We start from the raw sequence: 20417 nt of genomic DNA, 5'->3' as shown, positions 1-20417 counted from the left end.
TGGTATTTGTAACTCTTTATAATTCCCTCCACCTTGACTAAAGCCCCAGTTCAAGCTGAAGGAAAGCAACCCCAAAGCATGATACTGCCACCACCATGCTTCACCATGAAGATGGTGTTCTTTTGGTGATGTGAAGTATTGTTTTTGCACCAAACGTACCTTTTGGAATTGTGGCCAGAAAGTTCAACCTTGGTCTCATCAAACCATAGCACATTTTCCCACATGCTTTTGGGAAACCTGATGTATTGTTTTACAAATTTTAGCCGGGCCTGGATGTTTTTCTGTGTAAGAAAAGGCTTCCGTCTTGCAACCCTACCACATAGCCAGACATAGGGAGAATACAGGAGATTGTTGTCACATGTAGTACACAACCAGTACTTGCCAGAAATTCCTACAGCTCATTCAGTGTTGCTGTAGGTCTCTTGGCAGCCTCCCTGACCAGTTTTTGTCTTGTCTTTTCATCAATTTTGGAGGGACGTCCAGTTCTTTGCAACGTCACTGTTGTCCCATATTTTCTCCACTTTTTGATGACTGTCTTCACTGTGTTCCATGCTATATCCAATGCTGTGGAAATTTTTTTGTACCCTTCTCCTGACTGATACCTTTCAACAATGATATCCCTTTGATGCTTTGTAAGCTCTCTGCAAACCATGGCTTTTGCTGTATGTAGCAGGCAACTGAGTAAATGTCAGGAAAATCCTACTAGGACAGCTGAACTTTATTTAGGGTTAAATCAGAGTCTAATTGATGGCAGGTGTATACTTAAGAAGGCTGAATGTTGTAATTAAATCAAAAGGTGCTTCAACAATGTATTAGTTTAAGGGTGTGCACACTTATACAACCAGCTAATTGTACTTTTTTTTTAAATATTTTTCCCCTAACAGATTTGTTTGTTTTTCAATTGAACTGAACAGGTTATAGGTCACGTTAAAGGTGGGAACAGTTTTGAAATTATTTATTGTGGTCTCATTTTTTATATCACAAAAATCTGGCATTTTAACAGGGGTTTGTACACTTTTTATGTACACTGTAAATTAATTGTATGAATTAGGCACTGTTATAGCTGACTGAAACAAAATGGCAGAGAGAGAGAAACTTTTAAAACATTTATGGTACCTTCCCTATATCTCCCATTATTATCTGGAAGTCTTTTGCAAATGGTTTTGTCCATTTATGTTTTAGGCTAAGCAATTCTTATTATAATGGATGCCTGCTGCTGAATACAACATTCATAACATTAGAATCCCAGCATAATCTTTGTTTACCACTATTTTGTACTCTCTGCCTTCACCGAATTGTATTAATCACAAATGTTCTAATCATGGAGTGGTATCAATATCAGCATTACTGATCATGGATTATAGCCAACACCCACTTTAATTTTCCTTCAGCCCGTTTTTTATAGGTGCTTTTTCTCTCATTTGCCCGCTGACCATCATTCTGCCTATTCATTCCCTAGAGGTGGAGAGTCTCCAGGTCTGCTAAGGTGAGAGGTATGTAGAAGGGCCATTATTAAGGCAGAAATTAGGGTGTTTGTACTCTTCCTGCCCCTGGGTGGGGGGGGGGTGGCCTACCGACATCACCATGGGAATAGACAATATCCTGTGCACTCACTAAGAGAGGTACCATTATCCTTCAAGCATTCCCAGTTGGAAATGACCCAGTCATTACCCTGCACCAGGGAATTCCATGCAGTGTTGGGGTGAGAGCTGCCTAGATATGGCCATCATTCAGTCAACCATGAGGGTTCTTTGTGCTGTTGCTGGCATCCTAGCAATGAGGGCATTTGTAATGGCCTAATTCCACTCCTGAGGGGAAGAATATGCAATCTGTGTCAGTGTGGAGATCCACAGTGCTCTCCACATATTAATCCATGCTTCAGTGCACCCACATAGAAGGCTATCTTCACGTTATGGCTTGGTGAGCCTAACACTTCCCCCAGTCTCTGTACTTTGTTTCATCACCCATTCCTCTGCGAGATCATAGCAGTGCTTAGTCACCTTCCCAGCCCTCCTCTTGAAGCTACTAGCTGCATCAGATGTCTGAGCCACTGACTTGAACACAGGTTATCTCTGTCATAGTCCTGGCTTTAGCCTACTATGCCATTTGTGATAGGTGGAGCATACCCTTTTTTAATTCTAAAGTGTTTTTTTTTTCAATTTCCTTTACCAGGCTATTCAGTTTTTAGCATTTTTCTTCTAACTAAGAGAACAAATGAGAAAGGCACTTCATGACGTGGATATCGACTGATGACTTAGCTATTATACTCAAAGGATTAAAGTCACTAGAAAAATCAATCAGTTGTTTGATTCCTTTACAAAAAAGCAGGCAAGGAAGACTAGTTAATAAGAAAATGTTTTCCAAATGACTGGACAATTGTTTTCAATTTTGCTGTGACAACACTTTTAATGAGACAGTCAAGTGTCACTCTGCCAGGACAGCAGATATTTCAGCAGCATACTTTAGAAATGCTTCAGATCAGTATATCTGTGAAGCCACCACATGGCTTTCTCCTCACATGTTTATAAGTATAAGCTTTATAATTTAGACTCTCAGGGAAGGAATTAAGGAATTGCCCCCTCTGTTATATATGGTACATTGTCCTAATTCCATTGTCCTCTGTTGTGAAAGTGGTGATATACTCATCTTGAGTGTTACTGAACAGCTGTGGCACATTTTTAAGGGTAGTACTATTGTATGAGGTGCTGTCTATAGCAATGCCGCTCAAACAACAGGATGCTTGTTGGATATTTTCCCACCTTCCATCCCATTTTTATGCTTATCATATGTATATTTTCATTACTGTTGCATAATTTGATATATTTCTAAACAATTATGAATGTATTTAACTGTATTGAAGTTTATTCTTTGTATTCTATTTTCGAAACAGACTTTTATTCCAATGATTTTTCTGTTCCTTACAGTTCTTTTTTTTAATTACAGTAAAAAGAAATGGAGTGGATGAATTTTTTTAACTATAACATCTTCATAACACTAAAGATGCCCTGATAAACAGCTTGAGGCAATGGGAGAAGCTGATTCTTTGGCTTCTGATTGGATGGACAAAGATATTGTAGGCAGTACCCAAATGTTGTGAATATGAATATGATATCCAGCAGCAAATGTCCTGATATTAGAAGATTTACTTTTATGGCAAGTACCTTATGCGACAGCATTTTCTTATTAGAGGAACTGAACTTTGTGTTAGGGAATGTCCTTTTTTATTACAACACTGAAATTGATGTTAACATATGATATCAGATAAATATTTTAGCAAGGGAACATTATCATTTTGGGTAAAACTGACCAAGAAGCAATAAACAAACAAACACACGTGAAAGTATTTAATTGCTGCAGGTATCCATTTCAGATTTGATTTGTTAATTTTATGATGCGCAACTCACACAGCCTGTATTTTATTGCTGTAGTGTTATACTGAAAGTATTTTAATATGTAAATCAAAAGTACATTTAAACACTATCTATGTATTTATTAGCAGGTTTAATTGACTTACTGTTTATGTTTTTATCTTTAGATGTATTGAGCAGAAGTTCAAGCGATGCCCATCTTTACCTACTACTAGTGTTGTTATAGTTTTTCACAATGAAGCATGGTCTACATTACTAAGAACTGTTCACAGTGTAATGGACACTTCACCTGCCATCTTCCTGAAGGAAATTATTTTGGTGGATGATGCAAGCACAGATGGTAAGAATGAATAAAGATTAAATCTTATTAACTTGCTTGTTACATTATGTTAAATAAACGTTTTGCTTTAAAATTCACATAAGGTAGTAGATTAACTTTGCGGAGGGTCACTGTAGCAGTATACCATGGCAGCTGAATTTGCCTAACTTATTCATGTTCTTTCCAGGCCAGAATCTGTAAAAGTAGGGGCACCTTCCCTGTAAGAAAAGCATGCAGGTCTTCTGCTTACTAGATACTGGAACAAAATGATCTGAGGCTTCCTTAAGTACCTTATGTTCCATTTTATCTAAGGTTCTTTTCACTGCTTTGAGGTAAACATATCTCCTTGTTGTACTAGAATGATTTTATTTTCAAAGTCAAAGTCATAGTAAACTTTATTGTCAGACCCACACCTCAGTGGAGGCTAAATGAAATGTCATTGATTTGAGCTTAATGTGCAGACAATACATATAAATATAACATGCATAATAAGAAAGAAAACATTTGTAATATTTGAGATGACACTAGGACATGGCATTTTTGTATCTCTATTTATTAGCAGCACTTAGTATTGTACAGGTAGATGTATTGCACGGATGAGACTTGAGCAAAATGACTAGAACATTTTTAGTTGCACAGAATATAACTTGTTCTATGAGATACTGCACGAAGGTAAGAAGCTTACAATGAGCTATTGCACAAGTGAGAAGAACCTAACACTGGGTTTTCACTGTAACGGTTTCACTTTTTAATTTTTCTAACGGTTTCAGTGAGTAAGTTTTTCTTCATCTTCATTATTCTTCATTATTACTTACAGGATTTCCTTAGTATTAACAGAAATTTGGGATGTACTGTCAAACTCCCCAAATAAATGTGCGTGTGATTGGTAAAAAGGTCAGAATGTCCTTCAGGCAACTCTTACTCCAAGTATGATTGTAATTTCCATTGAATAGTCATGAGAATAACACTATTGACAGATCAGAGTGTCTGTGATTATTTCCACAATCAGTCAGATCAGCTTTCTTTAAGATTAGTATAAATATAGACCTTTTCCAGTCAGGTGGCTACAGTTGTTATCCAAATTACTGGGCAGTGCCTTGTTAAGCATTGTAAAAGCTTCATCCAAGACCCTTTAGTACTCAACGTTCTGTTCTTTGATGAACGCTTCCACTGAAACTTCTTTTCTTTCGTTGCCATCAGTTCCTAATCTTAAGCTGCCAGCTGAAACAGCTATTGCTCTCTTTCATTTTTGAGCATAATGACTTGGTGTAGTCTTTCAGTCTTTTCTTACTCGTCTCCACATTATTCAACATAAATCCTCAAGAGTTTTTTTAACATTCTAGTTAGCGGCTGCAACTTTCTCTTTAGCTCTTGTAATTTAGGAAAACTAACCTTCTTCTTCTTCTTCTAGTATTTTCTTATTCGGTCTTCTTGCATGCTTTATTGTGGTACTACATTTTGTCTCATTTATTTAATAAAAGGGATACAACACTGATCCACATGGGTCATTTTCAGGTCTAACATGGAGATACAGGAGTTATGAATACGATGACAGTAATTATTTACAGGGAAAGTTTAGATAAGCAAACATGCTTTGTAAAGTAGACTTTACAGTATAGTTAATGCACTCTCATATGCACTATAGCTATTCTTCTTCTTTCAGCTTTTTCCCGGTTAGAGGTCGCCACAGCAGATCATCTGTTCGCTCATGATTAGCAGTGGAGTTTTACGGTGTCGAGTTGCCAGCCCGGCGCCCAACCTTCCACAGAAGGCACACACACATACACATACACATACACACACTCACACCTATGGCCAGTTTAGAGTGTCCAATCCACCTACTGCATGTCTTTGGGATGTGGGAGGAAACCGGAGCACCCGGAGGAAACCCACATGACCGCAGGGAGGACATGCAGACTCTTCACAGAAGGCACCCCAGCCAAGAATCAAACCAGAGAACCTCTTGCTGTGAAGCGGCAATGCTAACTGCTGCACCACCGTGGCTGCCCAGGCACTATAGCTATTATATATATTCAAAATCTATAAAGTATTAAAAGTTAAAGTTTTTTATGCCATCATGGCATGTAGAAGAGATTGGGGGAATAGAGGTTTGAAAGCAGGGATAGTGAAAGTTATAAATAAGAATGAGGGATTCAAGTATGAAGGAGGGGAAAAGAATTGCTGAAGGTTATAATAAAATGGTGTATAGTATACAAAGATGGCAAATAGGGTAAACTGAAAAAAGGTTCAGATCTTGTGGCAAATTAGAAATTTCCATTAAATTCCATAGCTGCCTCTATTTTTTACTTGCTTTAGTTTGTTTGCATTTTTCTAGATTTTTTTTTTTAATTAATATTATTCATTTTACCAATGGCTGTTCCACAAAACAACAAATCATATGCCATTAACATGAAAAATTGTTGTAGTGCATGGAGTGCTGTAATTATACTCTGAGTCATAGACAGAGCCATAACTGAATCACCTAGTGACCAGTAACAGGACTTCGGACTGTAGAAGCTGATTGATATTTCTACCAATAGGCTTCCTACTATAGCACCCAAATCCACATCTTCCTCAAAAAAAGTACTTTGTCTTTCATTGGAGAAAGCAAAATGATAGTTTTGTACCAATTAGGTTTCTACTACAGAACCTGAATTAATGGCCCCTCAGTAATAATTTGCTTCCTGCAGATAGATGCCCTCCTTAGCTATGAAAGCACTGAGGTGCCTTTCTGTACCAGCATTTTGGTATACAAAACAGAATGCATGAACTCTCCATTGTGCCCCCTAATACTTTGCACCTGGAGTAATTGTCCCCTTTGGTTCACCCTTGCTATTCTACTGGTCATAGGAATTTGAAGCTACCTGTGAACTACAAGTGGAGCTATAGACCAATATTGCTATTTAAAAGAAAAAAGGAACACAGTCTAAGGTTTTCAAGAGAAAAGTCAGTAAAACAGCCTCTTCCATAGAGCCTCCCACCTTTTTCTTGTTGTGTTCTTAAACACACTGGTTTTCAGGTTGTCTACCCTTTATGTAAATCTGACTACAACATTCCCTCTAACTTCTATTTCACTGGCTGTTGTTGTTAATCACAAAAGTATCAGTTTGTGGAGGCCCCCTTTTACCTAATTAAATTATTTTACCCTTTTATTATATTTCATAGACCCAGCATATTGAGTACACAAATACTGAGTACCCACAGTTAAATAACCAAATTACATGGCTGAAGTCGGTCAAGAGCTCTAATGTTCAAAAATAATTTAACAATACAAAGCATAAAAATGAGTTGAGCACTTTCATCCTTACCAATAAGACAAAATCTCTCTCAGAATTGATATTTTGTACTATCATAACTAAGTTGTTAAACACTGTGCGTCCTCACCATCAGTCTTTTGCACTTATTTTAGATCTTTATTTGTTGGTAATTGTATTAGCTGTATCTGTGTGCAACTAATAGTCCTGAAAAAAAAAAAACACTTCATGTCACCATGGAGTCCCAGCCTGCTCTTGCCTCATCCTAATAGCACATGGTTTTCTAATGTAGTGCAGCAACTGCCTCATGTTTACTGACCACTCACTTCTTGTAACACATACTGGTTCCATCAGAGAGAGATGCACCTATTTATGTAAAGCAGGGTGTCGTTTCTCCATCCCACTCACTGTCAGTAAATTGTACCACAACAATACTACATTATCACAGCACCAAAGCATTACTCCTAATTATGCTGAGGTACTAAATAAATCATTGTGTAAACCTCCTAGGCTGCCTAGACATTCTAGTAGCTTACCTTGGCCACTTAGCATAAATGCTAATACCACATCTAAACCTGCCCCCTCACCAGCTTTTAGTGGGAGTCATCTGTATTTAGATCTGAACCCTTAAGGTCCCATAAGCCTGCAGCACATGCCAGAAAAGTATTAGTTACTGCTGACTCTACTGGAAGACGTACAGACACAGCATTTACCAGGCTGGCAAAGGAAAAGTTGACAGTTAACTACCTCTCTGGTACAAGATTTAAGGATGTCACTTGGGCGGTTAGCTCTACTTCATATACAATTATGACATTGTAGTTGTTCATGGGGGGGGGGGCGGGGCGGGGGGATGATCCATTCTTGGGAGATGCAATAAGACATTTCTGAGCTCTCTGCTCATGTCTTCAAAGAGGACAAGACACTGAATTGAGATGAAATAGTTAAAGACCCACCTGTTTTGCCAGGGATGGCTTGCATCTTTCACTCTTTGGTTTTCACATACTAGCTGAAACTTTTGCCACCCTATAGTGCCTTTTAGGCACAGATCACTTGACGGACATCCCAACATAGCAAACTTCAATCTGGATAATATAAAGACAGTGTTGCTGATGGCCAGAAGCCTAAACAGAAAATTTTCTGAACCTCAATTGAGGCCTTCCTTAATATGGGGGGGGGGCATCTTAGTTTGAGCATAGTTACTGTCTATTTATGTCTATCAGAGACATGAGGGCAAGACCCAGGGTGAATTTCTTATTGCCCATCCATTGGTCAAGGTTACACTTAAATATAGTTAGGGATGTACTCTACTTCACATGGATGGAGAGTCTGTACCAGAACATGAGATCCCCTGAGACAAATATCTGTCTCACCAATATGTCCTATTTATGTCAAAAGCAAAACTGACATCCTTGGATCTAGTGGTTCGGATGCTGTTTCCTTTGCAGATATGCAAAACATCCATCAAAGCTGGATCCAAGGATGCCTTTTCTGACAGGCAGTGATTGCCTCTCAGTAACCTGTAGGAGACAGTATAGAGATAGGAATTTAAGGTGATCCATATAGAGCAATGTGTTTATAGCCTGGATTCTCCTGGTAAGAAACAATTATAGTCATTCCAACAGTTACACATGATGATCAGGTACACACCAAAGGAAGTATTATACTCAATGAAGGGTCTGATAAGGGCTGAAAAAAGTGACACTATGACTTCCTTGGACCTGGATGCCATGCCCTTAATTATAAGTTGGGCAACATAGAATGATTTTCCTACTTCCTTGGTCACATGTTGGTCAAATGCCAGATCCCTGACTACTAGGTCAAGTCTTAGGGGTATTTTATCGATAGAGTAATTAGCCTTGGTGTCCATTTTCCCAAAAGGCACTATAATACGTTTTTTTCACATGGGGATTTAATTGTGACTTTGGCACATGTCATTTGTCTGTGTTAGACACTCTTGTAAGATGTTTCTGCCAAGGGGGGTATCTATGATAGCCCCCAGTTTGCTATCATCTGTAAGCTTGGCCAGTCAAAGGCATTTTGCATTAGCCTTTATTTCCAAGAAGTAGATGCCAAATAGAAGCAGCCCCAGCATGGAGCCCTGAGGTACTCCACTGGTGATTGGTCACTTACTGGAAGTGATCTCACTAATCCTGACTTCCTGGGTCTTTTCTATGAGTCAGCTGGCAATCCAGCAATTTATGTAGGGGTTTATGTTCAGTTCAGTGAGTTTGTTAACCCTACTGGGATATTGTATTGAACACTTTAGCCAGATCCAGATAGGTGGTATGCACTGTTTTCCCCTCATCCATTGTCTCTGTGACCTTCTTAAAGAAGTCCGCCAGGTTTAGTAGGCCTAAAACCAAACTGGATTGTGCCAGTGTCTGAAGGTTGTCTATGCCTTTGTTGATCATTTCCATGATAATTCACTCCATGGCTTTGCATATTAGAAGAGTCAGACTAATGGGTCAGTAGTTTCTGGGGTTGGTTGATGGTCCACCCTTGTGAAGTGGGATAACCATTGTAGTTCCCCATTCTTGTGGTAAAAATCCTATTTTGATGCTGTAGTTGAAAAGTGACTCAAGAGGTCCTGATAGGACATGTTTCAAGTTGTTTAGGAGACATCCTGAGATATTGTCAGGGCCCAATGAGACTGTGTTTTTGGCTTTAGTGAGCATTGCCAGGACCTGTTCCATGCTAATAGTTAGGAAGAGTATGCTAGTGGGTATTTAATGGGGAGAGTGTGCTGCTTTCTCCTCTGAATTTTACTCCCTCTTGGATAGATGCATTGAGGCATTTGTACCAATATGGTTTAAAAATAATTGCAAATTTAGAAGTAAACCCATATGGTACAACTACCATTAAAAGATGTCCACTTTATAATAGTAAAAGGAGTTTAAAATTAGTAAGTATCTCAAACATACTATAAGGAAATGTAAGGCCATCTATGATCTTAGGATTGCAAGTATTTCGAAAAGACAAACATAAGGCCTGCTTCAGCTATATTAGGAAGCACAGAAGTAACCAACATTTTTGTGCTGAACTTATGTCCAGTAGTACCCTTGTCACTCACCCCAAGGACATTGCTAATATTCTTGCAGACAAATTATCTTTCAGTTTCACTACACACACCCTCCCATCTGTCTTCTCCATTCATCCCTCATAATCAGTTTGGATCAAGTTCTTTTGGCACTTTCCAAAATTAAAAATGCTACTTCCTTGGGTCCTGACAATATGCTTGGATGTCTGCTGATAAATGTAAAAGCCCTTCAATCAAAACACTTCCATCACCTCTTTAACATGCCTGGTTATGTCCTGGTGCTGTGCAGAATGGCAATTATGGTGTCGTTGCATAAAGGTGGTGGTTCTACTGACTCTGGAAATTACAGGCCTGTCAGTGTTATCAGCGTTATTTGCAAGGCTATGACACATATTATAGCTAATATACAATGATATAGCTAACTTTATGTCCCTGGATACACATAATTTTGGCTTTGTAAAAGGCAGATCATGCTTGCTGAACCTGGTCAAGTTCTTTGAAAGAACGGAGGCCACGGATAAAGAGCATAAAGTCCTTTGATACTACTACACCCCATGCTGGCATTATTAACAAGCTCTCCAAACCCAACATTAACCCTTACATAGCTCCCTGGATAAGTAACTGGCTATTATGTCATTAAAGTTAGGGGTATTTGCTCTAAACAGAAAAATTTTACTAGTGGTATCCCACAGAGCCCTGTTCTGGGACCACTCCTGTTTAGTATACTATTTCTTTGACGTAGATGTCAATAACAAGTCTGCTGATGACTTAAAACTGGGGGCAGTTATTAAATCTCATTCTGGCACTCAAATTCTTCAGCAACAGTCAGGCTAAACTAATGCTTGATCTTTTAATCTGGTCTTACCCTCATCACCAAGAAATGCAGCATAGTTTCCTTTGGTAAAATTAGTATCACTACTGCTTAGCATAACGATAACATTCCACTTAAATCTGACATAGTCAGCAGGGACTCGGGAATGTATGTTTATAACAGACTCTCCTTTAACCACCATGTCTCTGTGATGGATGGGAAATCCTTTTGTCTTGCACAACTTTTCCTCCATAGTATCTCGTCAAAGTCCAAAATAGTTATAGTCCTCCTTTATTCATCAGTTATCAGGGCTATCATTGAGTATAATGCATCCTTTGGCATGTAACTTGATAAGCAGCTAAACGAGCTTGAGAAATCTGAGTGTTTCCTCACCAAAAGATCTTGGATCTCTGAACAACCCGGCACTTTTTGAACTCCTAGAGAGAACCAATGGAAAAGCAATTCACTAACTCTAGAAGCCTAAGCCTGTACTCCTACATTAATATCATCAGATGGCATGATAGTTACCTAACTAAAATGTCATGCCTGTTTCTGGAATAGGATGCTCTTACCCATCTTGTAGAGTACTTCCCTAGTAATCTTAAAACCAGTCTAGGTGACTTGATGGGTGATCACAAATTTTCACCAGGGATATGTGCAGAAAGTCTTCTTAATGGAGGACACTGTTTGTCTCCCACCAGTATTGGGTGATGTGTATGAGCTTCTTAAAGGTCTCACTGGCTGTAAATGTAGACCTGCAGTCCTGTGAAATCTGAAAAAAGACAAACTTGTTAAGCACCTTTTTAATATCATAAAGGGTCTTAAGCTTTGGTTATGTCCCACACAGTATATTTCACACTCATGTGCCTGCAAAAATCAAGGTTAATTAAGATGTATTCACAGTTGAAATATTAACCTTAAACTCATAGACTTCATGCTGTCCAGTTTTTTCACAGTAAACTAATAAACACACCATCAACAGTCAACAAAACAAAGAAACCAAGGATCATACTCAAAGAACAATTGTTCATATGATGATATTCCTGCTTACTAGAATCAATCCCTTCCGGTGCACCATAATTACTGTCTGTTTTGCAAAAAACAAGTATTTACACACACACACATGCTAATTATTACCAATTGTATGACTGTATATTCCAGATATCTGCTTGAGTACAAGTGAATAAATAAATAAACCCCTGAACATTTGACTGCAGGAAGCAGTTTGCTAATAGCTCAAAGCCTTAAGTGCCAGACAATGCTAATTAACTTGAAATAGATTTTCTGAACAGTGACTATGAAACACTGGTTACTACCATTATAGATTGACTGTTATCCTCTGTAATCTATCTGGAAATGAAGAAATTAAGGAAGGACTGGCAGTTTGCTCAATGGATTTAGGCTCTCAGCTCTTAATGAGCTGTTTCATGCAGTCAAGGGTACAAGTTTTGATCCAGAGCAGCTCCATTTGCTTACTGTGTGACTTTGACCAAGTCATGTAACCAAACAGTGCTCCTGGGACTAGACGTGTTAAATAAACAAATGGGATAATGTGCTAAGCAAGAATAATAGCTACTATAAGGATTGCTATTCCTGGTCAACTGCAATCCCCATTACACACACACACACACACACACACACACACACACACACACACACACACACACACACACACACACACACACACACACACACACTTTTCTGTGAGGCCTCCTCTCCCAATCAATGTAAAATTGAAGTAGGATCACCAGTGCAGACTTGTGGCAACATTTCTGTGTCTGTCTCCCCATCTACAGAATAAAAAAAATCTGTACATCCAGTGTATCTACATAAGCAGCAATCCCTATAATGTCTCATCCATGGATAGGCTAAATCTCCTGTGCATCCCACTCTGCAAACATCATTTCTGTGTCTGTCTCTCATATCTGTGGAATAAAGAAAAAAAAATGTGCATCTAGCATCTCTCAACAAGCAGCAATCAATGGATTGCAAAAACCTCCTGTGCAGCCCTCTCTACAAAAACTCTCTCTCTCCCCCCATGCAGATGTGCTTTAAAGTGAAAACTCATATCTCCTGCATAAATGTACTTTACTCTGAAGGGACACAACTTCTCTTGATTTTAATATTGAAGCGCTTTTAGAGTAAATCTGTGCTTCTGCTTCCTGGTGAGCTGATGCTGTTGTTGAATAGGACTGAATGGGATTATAAGAGTGCTTTTTTTTTTTCCTCAGGTCAGTCTCGACCCACAGCCAGCACTGGATGCTGATGTTGTTGTTGTCGAATGGAATCTCCTTAAAGCAATCTCCTTAACAGTGGAGTGTTTTATTTATTCATTTTTTAGGTTCAAGTCCCCCAGCCAGCACCAGGCCCTAGGCAGTTTCCTAGGTCACCTTGTGCTGGATCTAGCCCTGATCTCATCCATCCGCAGATAGAGGTGTTCAAACTGACATTTTTCATTCACACCTTCAGAATGTTTCACCATTTTCATTGAAACATGGATAAGGGGCATCATAACCAAATTCTTCTGGCTCAGATTCTTTTTTTCTTTCTGCATCTCAGCACTTCCCTTGTTAAATGTTCTACTATATATACAGGCAAGAAAGGGAGTGCAGAAGTTCCACAGGAAAACAGACACTCCAGATGTTTCACAAGTGGGGCAAGTATTGTTACTATTTCCTTTTCTTCAGGCCTATTAATGCATTCATCACAAAATAATCTTTATGGTTACTCTTCAGTCACTCCTGTCATATCTATCCAGTGAAGACTTGGTGTGCTGTTTGCATTTTCAGTATGCTTAGCTGCACATGAAGATCAGGAAGAAGTTAAGGTGGTTACCTAGACTTGCTAGTAAGGGTAGTCACTATCAGTTTTGCAGTTTTCTTTTGATCTTGCATCATCTTCAAGTATGTTCACAAACTGCATGTCAGTAGTACCTGCCCACATGCAGCTAAAAGTGATAGAAATGCTACCCTTTTAAGACCACAGGCTACTAGCAGCTCACACTAGTAACACTTTCAGTGGGCAATGTGAGTCTCTCTTTCACATATTTCAGTAATTGCAGATCAGCTTGTACTTTGCAAAGATCCAGCATACTAATTTGTAACTGGTGGCGTTCACAGGTTATTTTTGGGATACCAAGACTAGCTGAGCATTAATTATGTCAACAGTCCATTCTATCTATGCTGTCTTCTGCTGCCAGCCTTTTGTATCTGAGTCTGGGATTAACAGCAACTGCGGTTTTGATGGTACCTCATTCCAGAAACAACAGGGATTGATTATAGTTGACCTTAGTTACAGAGAAAAATCCTGTGATGGCTCCATTCTGGATTTCGGAAATCTGCAGAACATATCTAAAATGACGTTCCTTTGCCTTTGGCCGTCTAGTGGTTAGACCATTTGTTACTCCTTTTTACTTAGCAGCAGTGACTACAGACATATTTGGCCTATAATGGATGTAGTACTGCATGGGCCATAGGGCACACAGCCTGTTGTACAGTCAGAAATCAAGATTACACACCTATCATCTGGAGATTATCGACCTCAGAAACACTACAGGAATAGAGCATACACAGATTCTGCCATCTATCTGAACAACATAGGCATACTTTGGTAAATCCAAAATCAGGCAGGGACTCTTCCTATCCCATGAGCAGGGAAGCTGTTATTGTTTTGGAATGAGACTTCAGAAATAACTGTTATCTCAGGAGTCCGCATTTTTGTGAAAATCACTTGCAATGACACCCACACTCAGCGGATATGTCCTAATAATGCCTCAAAGGTAGCACTTGAATCCTTCAAAGACCAAAAGTATTTTTCCAATGTGGAGTCACTCATTCAGTAGTCTCTTTCCTTCCATCCCAAAGTTAAGTGTTACAGGTATTTTTTGCCTAATTCCATTTGTCTGGTAAGGGTACAGATGCTTTGGTGCAGCTTTCACCTTAGTGACTTCTGTATGCTTTCTCCACACTTCTCTTGATAATGAAGTACATTGGCAAAGTCAGACATTGAAAAGCCAAGGTTACTATAGCAGCTCATTATTGAGGCAAGCAGATCTGGTTCCTATGGTTTTGCAGTTTCTCTTGGGTACTCCGTTCCAGCTTTTGGTTCACAAGCATATCTTGTTTCATTATTCTGGGATAGAATAGCCTGGATCTCCATGGTCTGTAACTGACAAGGTGGTGACTTCAGTTCCATTAGTAGTCAGATCAGGAGAATATTCACAGAGAGTTGTGTCCACCATTTTCTCATCACAATATTCTTCCATGCAAAAGATTTATAGGGACAAATTAAAAAAAAACTCTCTCTCTATGGACTTCTGCCAAAATCAAGGGCCAATTTTCTCTGCTCTAGTCCTCAGTATCTTGCAGAGATTGTTGATGTTGGCCTTAACTTTTCTCTAATTATTGTCCATTTATCAGCTGTTTCCAATTTTCCTGCAGGCTACAACTCTTAGTCCTTGACTAATATCAGAGTTTGCAATGTCTTTCTCTGGAGAAACTTCTTAGTTTGGCCCATACCTCTCAACTTCTTTATCTAGAATTCTGGGCAAAGACTAACATAACAGGGTGACAAATATCAAAAATCAGAGACAATTTTTAAATGACCTGGTGATTGGTGCAGATGATTAAGGTGATAACTTAATGAGCTAGTTCCTGTAGTGCAAAGTTTGATTCCCTCAGCCTTCGTTTGTTTACTATGTCACCTTGAACAAGTCACATAATCTGTGCTTTGGAGCAATTTGGAATTTGGGCTAGGCCAGGGGTGTCCAAAGTTTTGGCTTGCTGGGCCGCATTGAGTGAACAGAAATTGTCTTGGGGCCGCATATAAAATATATCATATATTTAACTCTTTCGCTGCCATGGGCGACCAAATTCGACCTTCTGGCTGTAGTGTAGGTACATTTGAACAATGAATAAATGTAATAAATGCCTAAAATTTGCCTTAAAATTCTAATTCTCATTCTAATTCTAATTTTTAATCTAACAGTTAACTCTAACATCTTAGTTAATTTTTTTTTTTTTTTACAAATAAACAAGTATGGAACCATTCCTAGATATATCTACCACACTTTTCGGCCATGTAACCTGGACCGAAACACCAAAGACAGAGGTGTGTCCATATTAATTAAGGATATCCACACCTCCAGGCTAGTTGCTCAGCATAATGCATCCGAGGTTATCCAAGTGCAACTAACTTTGGGCAAAACTGCAATCCAAATTGTAGCTTGCTACAGATCCCCCACCATGCCCCAGGATTCCCACTCCTCTTTTCATGATGTACTGGAAAATATTAGGGTTCAACCAAACACCCTAATAATGGGGGACTTCAACTACCCCACCATTAACTGGGAAAACTACTTGTGTACCAACTCCTTAGCACAAGGCTTTCTGGAATTCATAAACTCCAATGCCCTGGATCAACTTATCCACACCCCCACCAAGGGCAGCAATATCCTAGACCTAGTCATTACCAACATGAGTGACCGGTATTCCACACCTGAAGTCAACTCCTCGTTGGTCCGATCCAACCATAAGCTAATCACCCTTGATATCCATATCCCGCCCCCACCCCACATTAAGGAAACCATGGTAAAAAATTTCTCCAAAGCTAGCTTCATGCTTCTTAAGACAGAAGTGGTGAACTTCATGACACCCATGCAGATGGACAATACAATTACAACTGCTGAATTCTACACAAATGCACTCTATAAGCACTTACACGACTGCATGGATCGTGCTATCCCAAACAGAACCAGGACGCTATCCTCCAAAAAAAGGAAGCCAATCTGGTGGTCTCCTGCCATAAACAAACTGTACAACAGAAGGAAGAAACTGTTGCAAAAAAGAGCAAAATCCCATGAGTGGAGGAGCTCCCTGGTCAGCCTCAGTAAGAAGCTGAGATCCCTTATAAGATCCTCCAAAGCTAGCTATGAAAACAAAATCACCACTAATTCTAAGGACAACCACAAAGCATTCTATAGCTATGTCAAGAATCTCTATGGCAACACCCAGATCTGCTCTGAGTTACAGCACAACGGCACAAAAGTTACAGAACCAACTGATATTGCCAACATCCTGGCAGATAGGTTCAATGCCAACTTTACCCCCCTCACACCCTAAAGGGCCCATATCTATACAGGAAGAATGAAGAGTCCCTGTAATCACAACTATGCAGGTAAAAGCTGCACTCTCTAAAGCCAAAAACATAGCATCCATGGGATCGGACAACATCCCAGGCTGCATTTTACATGAACTTCAGAACGAACTGCCTCCCCACTTAAGCACCATGTTCAATAATAGCCTCACATCAGGCTTTGTGCCCACTGAATGGTGCACAGCAGCAGTTATCCCACTCCACAAAGGGGGAGCCTCTACTGATCCCGGGAACTATCGACCTATTATCCTGATGAGCCTGATCTGCAAGGCCTTGGAACGTATCATCATGGAACTCATAAACAAAGACATTGGTAACCTCCAAACTCTGGATCCCACCCAGTTCGGGTTTGTGAAAGGCAGATCATGCCTCCTGAACCTGATCGACTTCTTTGAGGCAGTCACCAAAGCCGTAGATGAGGGTAAGGTGGTTCACACAGTCTATCTTGACCTCGCCAAGGCTTTCGACACCATCCCCCATTCTGGAATTATAGCTAAACTCACTAAACTAGGTATAAATCCCTACGTCACAAGATGGGTTGCCAACTGGCTCACTGACAGAACCCACACTGTAAAAGTTGCAGACTCCAAATCTGACCTCAAAGCAGTGACAAGTGGAGTACCACAGGGTTCCGTCCTGGGACCTCTCCTGTTTGGTATCTACTTCTCTGAAGTACAAGCTAACACAGAAGGCCTCTGGCTAATGAAGTTCGCAGATGACTGCAAACTAGGAGCCATAGTCAAGTCCTCAAATGATGTGGACATTCTACAGAAGGGACTCGCTGAGACAGATGCCTGGTGTCAGAGCCATGGCCTCAAGCTCATTGCCAAAAAGTGCAGTGTCATCCCTTTTGGTAAAAACTCTGTACCCATGAACTACCACATAGGCAGCAATCTACTTAACACTGAATGTGTGATGAGACCTTGGGACTCAGGTGGACAGTAGTCTCTCCTTTGATAGTCACATCACCACAGTAGTCAGGAAGTCCTTCTACATGGCAAACCTCATCATAAAAGGGTTCTCATCCAGGAAAAAAGAGGTCATTGTTCCCCTCTACTTGACACTCATTAGACCCATTATAGAGTACAACATCCCTTTTGGAATGTACCTCACAAGACATCTGCAGCAGCTGGAAAAGCCACAGAAGTGCCTCACAAAGAGGATTACTGGCCTCAAACAAATGCCCTACACTGACTGCCTCAAAAAACTCCAGCTTTACTCCGTAGCATATCGTCTACTACGAGGTGATCTCTGCCTAACATATAAAGCTATGTCAAATCCAGAGCTGTTGGACATGCTACACCTAAAGAAATCCCAATCCCTCCGAGCTACATGCTCTAGGGACCTAAACCTTGTCACCACAATAAACAGGACATGCTGGAGGGATAGATTCCTGTCCCAGAGACTTCCCATACTCTGGAACAGGCTGCCCATCTATGTCAAGCAAAGTTCTTCATTAGCACTCTTCAGTAAAAATCTTGATGAGTGGATGGGAAATAGGAAATACACCCCAGAGATCACTTCTTTGTCTCTGCTCGACAGTGGCACAAGAAAATAACTTTCCTGGGTGGTGTAAGCCAGGGAACCTTGTTGGCTAGGCTTATGTAGGCCCTTGGGCCGATAGCCTAGTACCTACCTATGAACCTATATAAAGTCACACACTAACCTACAGCAGAACATCTGTACAAATTAGTAATCAATATCTCTAAACTCTTGTAGCATGCTTTACTATGGAATCCATCTCACCTGTGTATCCCCCACAACTGTATTTACCCAGAACGACATCTTTAAGTTGATAAACTTCGCACTTGTGATAGCTGTCAAGTCAGGGAATTTATGAGCACAAGTGATGCATTAAAATTGGAAAGAATCCATATACTTCTGGCAGTTCAAACTCACCCTTGCATTTCTTTGCAAAAAGCACCTGGAGATCCCCTACACTTCCAGTAGCCAAGGTACCATAGTAACCAATATTACACAGAAAAATGTGTTGCAACTAACAACCAACACACAATTCAGCATGAGATGCTGATGTATTTCCATCAGACAGAACTTCAATATAATCCTATAAACCAGTTCTTTACTCCTTCACCCCCCCCCCCAAGCTGCAACCACAAGAGAGACATTAAAAAGCACTATATTACCTTTAATTATTTATCAAATTATATAAAAATTTCCTGTCCTAATTAGAATTCTGAATTCAGTTACACCAGTTATTTCAAAATTGCTTATGTAGGGTATAATAGTATAACAGCCTACCAGACATTTGAAGCTTCACTTTCACAGAATTACAGTATTGAATTTGCTAACAATTCTAGTAATTCTGTGAAGTCTGTCTGCAGGAAAATAGCTAAAAAATCTCACATCACCACAAACACATTATATGACCAATGTCCATAAAACTTAGAAAACCTTCATCATTTGTAGATCATGACTATAGGTTTATACTCAATACAAAAAGGACACTTGTGTAAGTCTGACCACTAGTACGATTTACCCACTTATTTCCACTGTCACACTGGTTACACTCATACCTCCCAATCTCTTAGAGCACAAAATCTGGACAAAGCCATAAATAAAAGTGGGACAAAGGCCCAAAAATATGGACAGTTTTTAAATACTGCTATTACAGACCAAGAAAGTTGATAGAATAATAGTTTTTGCATTAGCATAAATTTAAGGAGAAAACACAGCTTTTGTTCTGCTAGCATTTGAAAGGACACCAGAACTGGTTAGCCAGTTCTTCCTTGAGTGGAGAACTTTAGGAGGTACAGGTGACTTTTGACATTCTTTTTGCAGGAAAAATAGCTTAATCATCTGCATGTCACATTACATGAGACAGCAAGTACTCTGATAAGCTATTTTTGAAAAGCATTCTGCCCCTCTTGAAAACAAACAAACAGAAGCACACTGCCTTTCTTATTTTGAAATGCACAGTAAAAATAGAACCAGCATCTATACTGGTGATTGGTAAGCACTTGAAAATCATTTTAGATTCATTCAGTCTGTAAATTTCTTAAATAGCCAAAGGACACTTGTTGGATACAGAAGATACTTTGTGCCATATGTTACTATCCTTTGTACACCCAAATGATGCTTAAGTGTATGATGGTCATATCTGCAGTGGGAACGGTACAATATGCTCTCCTGAGGATGTCATGACAATTTGTTCAACACAAATATTATTAGAATAACCTGATACTGTACAACATGTAATCCACAGGGATAAACCCACAACATACCAGAGAGAAAAAAAAAATACATAAATAAGGCATAAAAAATCATATGGCAGAATTTTGTATTTTGTTTCAAAAGACTATATACTCTGGCACCTTTGGCAATAAAGACCTTCTAATAAGTGACACCTCTTGCAAATAACTCTTTTTACAGCGTCATCAAACTAATCAATAATCAACTTTTTCTATACATGTGATTGCTATTATTTGCACATGACAAATTATGTACGTGAACTGCT

The 20417-nt window shown here is 39.5% G+C and overlaps 1 protein-coding gene across 1 annotated transcript in view; it reads left to right on the top strand.

Moving 5' to 3' along the window:
* GALNT3 (polypeptide N-acetylgalactosaminyltransferase 3) overlaps positions 1 to 20417 on the top strand; it is a 514825-nt gene that overhangs the window by 169363 nt on the left and 325045 nt on the right. Inside the window, exon 3 of the mRNA XM_044075606.1 lies at positions 3536 to 3708. Coding sequence (XP_043931541.1) covers positions 3536 to 3708 — 173 coding nt within the window. The remainder of the gene's footprint in view (positions 1 to 3535; positions 3709 to 20417) is intronic.

This window comes from Protopterus annectens, chromosome 6.part1 (genome assembly GCF_019279795.1).
Source record: "Protopterus annectens isolate FY-2018-M chromosome 6.part1, PAN1.0, whole genome shotgun sequence".
Taxonomy (NCBI): domain Eukaryota; kingdom Metazoa; phylum Chordata; order Ceratodontiformes; family Protopteridae; genus Protopterus; species Protopterus annectens.
The sequence above is the reverse complement of the archived record's forward strand: the minus strand, read 5'-3'. Positions and strand labels throughout refer to the sequence as shown.